The sequence below is a fragment of the Schistocerca nitens genome, chromosome 5, assembly GCF_023898315.1.
Source record: "Schistocerca nitens isolate TAMUIC-IGC-003100 chromosome 5, iqSchNite1.1, whole genome shotgun sequence".
Taxonomy (NCBI): Eukaryota; Metazoa; Arthropoda; class Insecta; order Orthoptera; family Acrididae; genus Schistocerca; species Schistocerca nitens.
This window is the reverse complement of record NC_064618.1, coordinates 464920974-464931801: the sequence shown is the minus strand read 5'-3', so window position 1 is coordinate 464931801 and position 10828 is coordinate 464920974. Positions and strand designations below refer to the sequence as shown.

General features: G+C 39.3%; 1 protein-coding gene across 3 annotated transcripts in view; it reads right to left on the bottom strand.

Moving 5' to 3' along the window:
• Positions 1-343: 343 nt before the first annotated feature.
• LOC126260886 (putative glycerol kinase 5) overlaps positions 344-10828 on the bottom strand; it is a 351198-nt gene continuing 340713 nt past the window's right edge. For 2 of the 3 annotated variants that reach the window (XM_049958329.1, XM_049958330.1), the window contains exon 10: positions 344-2047. In XM_049958329.1, coding sequence (XP_049814286.1) covers positions 1887-2047 — 161 coding nt within the window. In that variant the 3' untranslated portion in view covers positions 344-1886. The remainder of the gene's footprint in view (positions 2048-10828) is intronic. The other variant, XM_049958328.1, reaches the window with a different exon arrangement.

Genomic DNA, 10828 nt, shown 5'->3' with positions numbered 1-10828 from the left:
TCAGAAAAAAGTAGAAACTAATGTAACATAAGTGCACAATGTTATATTTTTGAGATAGGGATCTCTCTTCACTCCCCCCCCCCCTCCCACTTCCCCACCATTTCCTTCTTCCAGAAAGCTGGTGCCGTCCTAATACATTTTAGTATCCTATTCTCCTGGTATGTTTCCACTTTTCGGTTTTTTTAGACTGTCTCCTGCAAAATGAAGAATTAGGCAAGAATGAAATATACAATTTAAGGCTTAAATAAGCTTTTACAATGACAGATTACAATAAAAATGATAAAACAAAGCAAATAAAGATATTTTTTTATTCTGTAAACAAGTATAACAATATCAAAGAACAAAGATGTATAAACAAAAAAATACTGTCTTATTTTTATTAACAACAACAACAATAATGAGTAATACGGTATTATGAAACCAACTCCAGTTGCTTGAAAAATTCATTAGTCAGTTACAATGTTTCACATTTCCGTTTTTGCAGTTATACTGGCAGCTGAATTTTATTTCACCTCAACAAAACATTTTAAGATGAAACTTAATTACGTTAATGTCAAGACATAAACAAATTCAGCCATTGCAGTACCCACAAAGAATGAAACATCGTTAGTGATTAATGAATCATTCATCAAAATTTTACAGTCACACATGTAAATCAGGATAAACATATTAATGAGCAAGATTGAAAAATCTTAATTTGAGTCAATTAAAAACACCCAAAAGCCCCATAAATATTATGGAGCATATTCCACAAGGCATATAAAATATTCAACAATTGTGAAACTTGTCTAGCACACATTTGCACTCACATATGCAGAAATTAACAATGACAAAAATGGATGCTCCAAAGTGAACAAACATATGTAACAAAAAGTGTGTCACAGTTGAACAAATACTTAAAATACTCTTCTAGTGAATGAAAATCTAACAGGTAATATTGTCATTAAACAATCATTACTAATTATTGCTCTCAGTAAGTAGACATAGTTAAAATATGGTCCAGGTCGAACTGTAAATATAAAACATCAGGCTAAAAACAATAAAGTTATACTTATCATTTTCAGTTTATCACTGGTACTTGGACTATTTAATCATCTTTTGGGCTTATGTATGACATAATACTACTTCACTCTGTTTATTTAAGCTTACTAAAAGACTATTTTCATTTAGAGAGTCTTTTGCTTAATGCAAAAGGGACAAATATACGAAAAATAAATCCGTTCTCATACTTTAAGGCATATGACACTATAACTCACATGTTTATCAGGTAAACAACCAGGAAACTGCATGAAGGAACACATGGTGTACAGTGTCATTTGATTACATCTTTCCTTTCACAGTTGCTGACCAGAATTCACTGTGTTTTTAGATTATGTATATTCCTACCAGCAGGAGATTTTAAACCAGTCATGTAATAAGAAGTATACCACTACACAAAGCATGTGGACATTGCAGTGCTATCAGAGGAGCAGGAAGTGTTCCTTTCCTTTGAAAGCTCCCTATCTGATAACCAACAGCATTTAATGATTTATTTACACAAACAAAACATAGATGATTTGAGTGGACTGTTTAAATCTCATAATCGGCATAATATTTTTAAGATTTTCAGTACCAGCAAATTCATTAATTTAGTTTGTACTGTTCTAACCTCCACAAAATTCATCAAAGTGTGTCACATAAAATATAAAATACCAGACCTCCAGATGATTATTAGTGTAGAAAAATAGTTTGTTTTTTACATAATATTTTAAAACTATTCAATCTGCATTATCAAAAATAGTTCACATCTTCATGGCAGTGTAAAATTATTCAGTCTGAGTTACATGTCACCTGGAAGTTGTAATGTGGGAAGCACAACATATTGCAGACGGACAAAATATCACAGCCTATTTATTGCTTGGTAATGGATACCAATCTAAGAAACGTTCCATAGCATCTCTCCAGCGAGCTAAAGTGCTTTCATATCTTCGTTGTACTTCTTGCCTCGGCTCGAAAACATCTCTGACTTTCCTAAGTTTGCAGAGGTCATTCTTTGACTTCCATACACCTAAAACAGAAACACACAAAATTTGCCCTTTCTGTAGTTAAACAAACAAAAAGAAATTCGAAGAGCAAGTTGCACCAAAAACATTGCACTATGAGGGAGATAGAGATGAAACAGTCCTGGTTAAAATGGGACAATGAAGAAATTAATATCATGTTCAATAGGTCATTTAAAATCATTCATTGCATCATATTGAACAGATGGCAAAATAATTTTCATGAGATGCTTATTCTCATTTAACCCAGAGGTTAGGTATCAGCAAACACAGAAATATGACAAGCCCTAATTTCACCATATTAAACTATTCAACACATGCCATCTACATGCAAATCACTCTTATACAGGGCAAGTAAGTTCCCTCTTGATCCCATCTGACATGAAAACTGAAATGAACACAGATAAACTCTCACAACACTCATCATAAGATAAGACAACATCCACAAAACTTAGATTACGGATTAAACAGATAAAGTACATAAACTATTCTGGAATAAAACATTAAAATTTGTTTCTGAAAAGAAAATAGGAAAAGGAAAGAGAAAAGAAACGAAAAATACAGTACGATAAGAGACAGGGGCTGGCAACCACCCTCAATCAATCAGCTTAAAATCACAAAGTTTGCCCATTTTTTTTAATGAACACAAGTCAACCATCAAGCTCTAAATCAGCCAGGCAAGCAAGAATATTGAAATATTCCTCAAGAATCCAATATTACAGATACAAAAGCTGAACAAATCGCTCATGGTCACACACATCAGAGGGTCAAATAATAGTATCACAAGAAAAAATTCTGCAGATATGAAGCTCTCAAGAAATTTAATGAAAGGCACCTATCTAGTAGCATGTAGCACTCCATTTCATCCTGATGATGGGAGTGATGCATTATGGTGTTGTTTTCACAAGGATTGTCAGCTGTCCAGATACTTTATTGGGCAGCTAATGACCAGTTCCAAACATATGTTGCAGATATTGTACACAGCGTAGAGATAAGAGAAATCTCAAATAAGTCTGAACTTCTAATGAAAATTTTCAGCTGGTCCATGTGGGATAGAATTATACCAAACACAAAGAAAATAAATGTCATGAATTTCAGTTTGAAGAAGGAAAATGGCAATGTCAAATAAAGTCGAACTGGTACCTATATATATTGTGTAGCAAACACAAGGGTTCTAGAAACAAATACTAATTGTCAGTTGAAGTATTGTGAATACGTAAACATACTTGTGAACATACTATCATTATCACATTAATATTCTTAGTTTCATGTCATCATTGTTAATAGCCAGTGCCTTTCAGTTACATACTATTCATAAGCAGGTAACATACAATTCTTAGCTATGGAATTCTTTTTGGAGGAACAAATGCATAAAATATTAAAATGTTTTCAAATTACATTAAAGGGCCATAAGAATAGTAACTAAAACAGTCATTAGGCTCATTGCAAACTTCTGCTAAAAACTTTTGAGAGTTTAACTACATAACATAAACATGGTAATGGAAAGCTTTCCTACATGAGACCCATTCTATCTGGGACAGGGCCACCTGTGAAAGTAGTCCTGTCATATACCAGCTCTGCTGCAATTTCTGTGCAACATTTTACATGGAATACATTTCTCTGGGTAACATATTTAAGAGATTAACACTGGATGTTTACAGGTTAATGTAAGAGCAAGATAAGCCACAGCAAATATGAAATGCTGCTACATTAATAACCAGTGTAACCACCAGAATGTTGAATGCAAGCATGCAAATGTGTGTGCATGCATTGTGTTGTACAGGTGCTGGATGTCATTTTGTGGAATGGAGATCGTAAGAGATGGAAAAGAGCCACCGTGGTTCAACAACCGAGTTAGAAAACTGCTACAGAAGCAAAGGGAACTTCACAGCAAAATAAACATAGTGAAGCGAAATGTAGTGTGAGGAAGGCTATGCGAGAGGCGTTCAATGAATTCGAAAGTAAAGTTCTATGTACTGACTTGGCAGAAAATCCTAAGAAATTTTGGTCTTATGTCAAAGTGGGAGGTGGATCAAAACAAAATGTCCAGACACTCTGTGACCAAAATGGTACTGAAACTGGTAGGATGACAGACTAAAGGCCGAAATACTAAATGTCTTTTTCCAAAGCTGTTTCACAGAGGAAGACTGCACTGTAGTTCCTTCTCTGGATTGTCGCGCAGATGACAAAATGGTAGATATGGAAACAGATGACAGAGGGGTAGAAAAACAATTAAAATCACTCAAAAGAGGAAAGGCCGCTGGACCTGATGGGATAACAGTTTGATTTTACAGAGAGTATGCGAAGGAACTTGCCCCCCCCCCCCCCCTTCTTGTAGCAGTGTACCGTAGGTCTCTAAAAGCATACCAAAGGATTGGAAAAGGGCACAGATCATCCCCGTTTTCAAGAAGGGACGTTGAACAGATGTGCAGAACTATAGACCTATATCCCTAACGTCGATCAGTTGTAGAATTTTGGAACACCTATTGTGTTTGAGTATAATGACTTTTCTGGAGACTATAAATCTACTCTGTAGGAATCAGCATGAGTTTCGAAAAAGACGACTGTGTGAAACCCAGCTCGCACTATTAGTCCACGAGACTCAGAGGGCCATAGACACGGGTTCACAGGTAGATGCCGTGTTTCTTGACTTCCGCAAAGCGTTCGATACAGTTCCCCACAGTCGTTTAATGAACGAAGTAAGAGCATATGGACTATCAGACCAATTGTGTGATTGGATTGAAGAGTTCCTAGATAACAGAATGCAGCATGTCATTCTCAATGGAGAGAAGTCTTCTGAAGTAAGAGTGATTTCAGGTGTGCTGCAGGGGAGTGTCGTAGGACCGTTGCTATTCACAATATACATAAATGACCTTGTGGATAACATCGGAAGTTCACTGAGGCTTTTTGCATATGATGCTGTAGTATATCGAGAGGTTCTAACAATGGAAAATTGTACTGAAATGCAGGAGGATCTGCAACGAATTGATGCATGGTGCAGGGACTGGCAATTGAATTTCAATGTAGACAAGTGTAATGTGCTGCGAATACATAGAAAGGAAGATCCTTTATCATTTAGCTACAATATAGCACGTCAGCAACTGGAAGCAGTTAATTCCATAAATTATCTGGGAGTATGCATTAGGAGTGATTTAAAAAGGGAATGATCATATAAAGTTGATCGTCGGTAAAGCAGATGCCAGACTGAGATTCATTGGAAGAACCCTAAGGAAATGCAATCCGAAAACAAAGGAAGTAGGTTACAATACACTTTTTCGCCCACAGCTTGAATATTGCTCACCAGTGTGGGGTCCGTACCAGATAGGGTTGATAGAAGAAATAGAGAAGATCCAATGGAGAGCAGCGCGCATTGTTACAAGATCATTTATTTATCACGAAAGCGTTACAGAGATGATAGATAAACTCCAGTGGAAGACTCTGCAAGAGAGACGCTCAGTAGCTCAGTACGGGCTTTTGTTGAAGTTTCGAGTACATACCTTCACCAAGGAGTCAAGCAGTATATTGCTCCCTCCTACGTAGATCTCGTGAAGAGACCATGAGGATAAAATCAGAGAGATTAGAGCCCACACAGAGACATACCGACAATCTTTCATTCCATGAAGAATACGAGACTGGAATAGAAGGGAGAACTGATAGAGGTACTCAAAGTACCCTCTGCCACGCACCGTCAGGTGGCTTGCGGAATATGGATGTAGATGTAGATGTAGATGTCCATGGTTGTCACACTTCGTCAGTCAATACAGGGGCAGCTAATGCTATTCGTGAATGATGCTGGAGTTGCCATCCAATTATGTCACGTGTGTTCTCAATTGGAGACAAATCTGGGGATCAAGCTGTCCAAGAAAACATGTTGAAACTCAGTAGGGCATGTTGGGTTGCACAGCGGCATGTGGGGAAACATTATTCTGTTGGGAAACACCCCTCTGGAATGATGTTCATGAATGGCACGCAACAGGTTAAAAGACCAGATTGTCATACAAATTTGTTATCATGGTGAGTGGCGTAACTACGAGAGTTCTCTTGCTGTCATACGAAATTACACCCCTGACCATAACTCAACATGTAGGTCCAAAATGTCTAGCATGCAGACAGGCTGGTTGCAGGCCTTAAGCTGGCCTCCTCCTAACCAACACATGGCCATCACTGGCACCAAGGCCGAACCAGCTTTTGTCGGAAAACACAACAGATCCCCATTCCGCTTTACACCATTGAAGTTCCAGGTAGCGGTTTTAGGCCAATGGAATGCACGCTACAGGACATCTAGCTCAGAGCTGTCCTTGAAGTAATCTATTAGTAAGAGTTCATTGTATCAGCGTGGTGCCAACTACTACTCAGATTGCTGCTGCAGATGCAGTACAATGCACCAGAGTCATACACCATATATGATGCCCTTCCCTTTCGGTAGTGCCCCGTGGCTGTCTGGAGCTTGGTGTTCTTGCGACTGTATATTCCTCTGACCACCACTACCAGCAATCATGTTCAGTGGCTACATTCCTGCCAAGACTCTCTGCATTATCACAGAAGGAACACCCAGCTTCTGATAGCCCTATTACACAACCTCGTTCAGACTCAGTGAGGTGATGATAATGGCATCTTTGTTGCCTTACAGGCAACTTGCCAATTCAGTCTCAAAGGTAGCTAATGCTCATGACTATTACAGTATGTATTCAAAGCCAACCTGATTTGCATCCTCATAGTGGTGCTACTAGCACCACTCTTATGTGACAAGTGTAAAATTTGAATAGAGATCACCTTTCAGATAAACTTTTGTTTATGTCGCACAACTCCTTCTTGGTATTGAGATTCTTTTCTTCCATCATTGTATATAGATGGGAGTTGTCTTGCAACAAATCCTCCATTCCCAAATCTTTCTGGTCTTGATCTCTGCTAGACCCCTGCCCCATTCCTTCCCCACCCTGTCTGAGGACCCTAACTTCACTCATCCTGCACCCAAACAATATTCCCTTCCTCCCTTTTGTCACTCCATCCAATCAATTCATCTACATAATCATCATTGCACAATGTATGAACTTACCTGTGGTAGTACACCTGCTGCCCCCCTCTGAGCCATCAAACACTGGTTCCCCTCTCTCCTTCCCACTCCAACTTCTTTGCTCCCTCACCCTGTCCACCAAATACAACCCCTTGCTCGAGGCAAGCTGCATTACTGCAGTCCTTGTACAGAGTATTCAATCGACACAGCATAGCCATACAGGTGTGCATGTGTGTGTGTGTGTGTGTGTGTGTGTGTGTGTGTGTGTGTGTGTGTGTGTGTGCACGTGTTTGTCTACTCTAGCCTAAAAAAGGATTCATTCAAACACTAGCAAAGTTTTCAGTTTCTCTGTGTGCATGTTAACAACTAAAAGTCTCTACTATTTGGTGAATTGTTATCTTTATTCATGTAAGTACAGTATTTCTATCAGTTAGTTTTCCACATAAAAAACTCTCATCATTACTCTGAAATCAGACCTGTTGGTGAGTGTGGAACAAGATCAAAACTGAACCTACAGTTGTGAAGGAGGACTAAATATAAAACTCGAAAGAGCATTTTCTATCAAGAAATAAAATGATACATTCAATTGCCAAAGGATATTAAAGAAATTACTAAAACAAGCTTATTTAAAAAGTCAATTGAAAACTACCTGTTAAGCACATATCCTATACAGTGAAAGTTACTTAGGCAACACAGTGTAGGGTTTTGGTGAAAAAAAAAAAAAAAAGCGAAATAAGTAAGTAATAATGAAGCACTCCTATAATTTCACAAAACATTTTTGCTATATTTCTTTCTCTTTTTTTCTGGAAAATGTTACACTAAATCTCTTCAAAGGATTATACTAATACCTTATCCTGTTTCTATGGACAACATCTCACTCAGAGGGATACTGACTAGGCTTTACAGGCAAAAAATGGATAGTTGCACTGAATGAAACTGGAATGGAAGATCTTCATCACGGGCTTGATATTAGTTAATAGTGTGTACAAAGTTTGTTTAGCACATGCAGTGATTGGTATTCAGAAATAGTAAACAGTGAAGAACTAGCTATTTCTTTAATGAAATAATGTGCACATACCACACACAGTAACTGATGAGAAATGAGTGAACAAAGTACTACTAGCATTTTTACATGCACTGTTTTTAATGGACTGCCCCGGCAGCCAGAGACACTGGTCGTGTGTGTGAGCTACGTTTGTGTGAATAGTATGTGTGTGGTCTGTTTCAGAAGAAGGCCTTCTGGCCCAAAGCTTATGTGTTTAGCAGTCTTTTTGTTGTGTCTGCCTGCGACTCAACATCTCCGCTATATGGTGAGTAGCAATCTATCCTTTTTGTAATATTGTCATTATTCCATCCTGTATTTTCCGTTGTTTGGTTTGGCCCTGTATTTAGTAGGATGGAGGCTCTAAAATTCCCATCCAGGCATCCTGCTTTAGGTTTTCTGTAGTTTGCCAAAGTTACTTTGGCCAAAAGCCAGGATGGTACCTACTATTAGGCTACATAATCTATACTAATGAAACTAGACCAGTAAATATGTAAATGCCTTTATATATTTAGTACATTTTTCATTCTTACAATATAAGCCATGATATGTCCAATTTCCTTGTAAAAGTGCCCCATGTATAAATAAAACAACTACAACTAGTACTACTACTACTACTACTACTACTACTGCTACTACTACTACTACTCCTGCTGCTGCTACTGCTGCTGACCACTCAATTATCCAAAACTTTCAGACATTAGGTGAAGATGGGTTGAAAAGTGCTCATCTTGCTTGATGGCATCCAAGATGTGCTCAATATGATTAAAGGTGTGTGATCTTTGTGGAGTGGGGAGCAGGGGCAGACTGGTAGGAGCAAGGGCACACAAGTGCATGTGAAGTTTCCTTTGTAATAATGTTATGAGAAGGAATATTGCTACTCACCTTATAGCAGAGATGCTGAGTCACAGATAGGCACAACAAAAAGACTCTCACAATTAAAGCTTTCGGCCATTAAGGCCTTCGTCAACAATAGACACACATATGCACACACACACACTCACGCAAACACAACTCACACTCACGACTTCAGTCTCAGGCAACTGAAACTATACTGCACGCAGCAGCACCAGCGCATCATGGGAGTGGCGACTAGGTGGGGGTAAGGAGGAGGCTGGGGTGGGGAGGGGAAGGGATGGTATGGTGGGGGTGTCAGACAGTGAAGTGCTGCAGGTTAGGTGGAGGGCAGGGGAGAGGTGGGAACGGGGGAGGGAAGTAGTGGAAAAGGAGAGAAATAAAAGACTGGGTGATGTGGTGGAATGATGGCTGTGTAGTGCTGGAATGGGAACAGGGAAGGGGCAGGATGGGTGAGGCCAGGAGGATTATGGGAACGCTGGATGTATTGCAGGAACATTTCCCACCTGCGCAATTCAGAAAAGCTTGTGTTGTTGGGAAGGATCCTTTAGAAAAGCTAGTGTTGGTATGTACCATAATCTCAATTGAAAACACTGTGTGAGGAGTTTTCAGACTTGTTTTTGGAAGTTATAGGGTGTGCTATGAATTTTTCTGCTCAAAGTTCTTTAAAACCCACGGCTTGGCCTTGGTTTTGTCATGCACATCCTATTTCTATTGCCCTGAAAGAACAAGTGAAAGCAGAACTGGACAGTCTTCAATCTCTAGGGGTGGTGCAATCTGTTATGGCTAGTGAATCGTCATCTCTGCTGGTTGTAGTTCAGAAGCCATCGGAGAAACTTCACCTCTATTACAACTTCAGTACTATGTCAACAAGCAGTCAATCATGGATACTTATCCTCTCCAACGCCAGGAAGAATTGTTGGCAAAAATATCAGGTGGCCACTATATTTCTAAAAATGATCTGTCTGAAGCCTATCTGCATGTTCCTGTGGACCAAGAGTCTCAGCAAGTTGGTCTCTATCAGTATTTGAGCCTTCCTATTTGGAGTGGCTGGCACCCCTACTATTTTCCAATGATTTTAGAGCAACTGACTATGCTTGTCACAGGTTGCATTAATTATCTGGATGATAAAGTTGTCGTGGGCTCCTCCACAGCCGATAACTTGAAAAATTTGCGCACTTTGATTTCTGTCTTACAGTCTGCAGGCTTATGGTGTATCCACATGAAATCTCAGTTTCTTTTAACCTTCTATTGTTTATTTGGGGTTCACAGTCTCCCAGAATGGGGTGAACTCTCTACCAGACCAAATCTCCACTGTTGTATCTATGTCTCACCCCTTATCCATGAAAGAGCTTCAGGCCTCCTTTGGGAAGATAGCCTACTACCATAAATTTCTGCCTGGAGCAGCCACATTACCCCACCCGTTACGTGCCTTGTTACACTGGAATGTACCATTTTTTGCTGAGGCCTGAAGTACAAAAGTCCTTATCAAATGTTGAAATCCAAACTAGTACTGGCCCCTTGTTTAGATGTGTTCTTCCGACCAGCACATAGTTTTGGTGACTGATGCCTCTCAGTATAGCATTGGCATAGTCCTAGTGCACTGATATGCTGACAGCTCAGAATGACCTGCTGCTTTTGCCTCTAAATCTCTAACTCTGGAGCAGCAGCGATACACTCAGGTAGAAAAAGGGCTCCTGCCATAGTCTACGCTCTCCAGAAATTTCATGTTTTTTGTATGGCTCCAAGTTTCACCTTATCACTGACCTTAAACCCTTGGTTTCCTTTTTTAACCCTCACACGTCCTTGCCTAACATGGCAGCATATTGCCTACAATACTGGCTGCTGTTCTTGTTTCTCTACAATTTTGAAATCCAT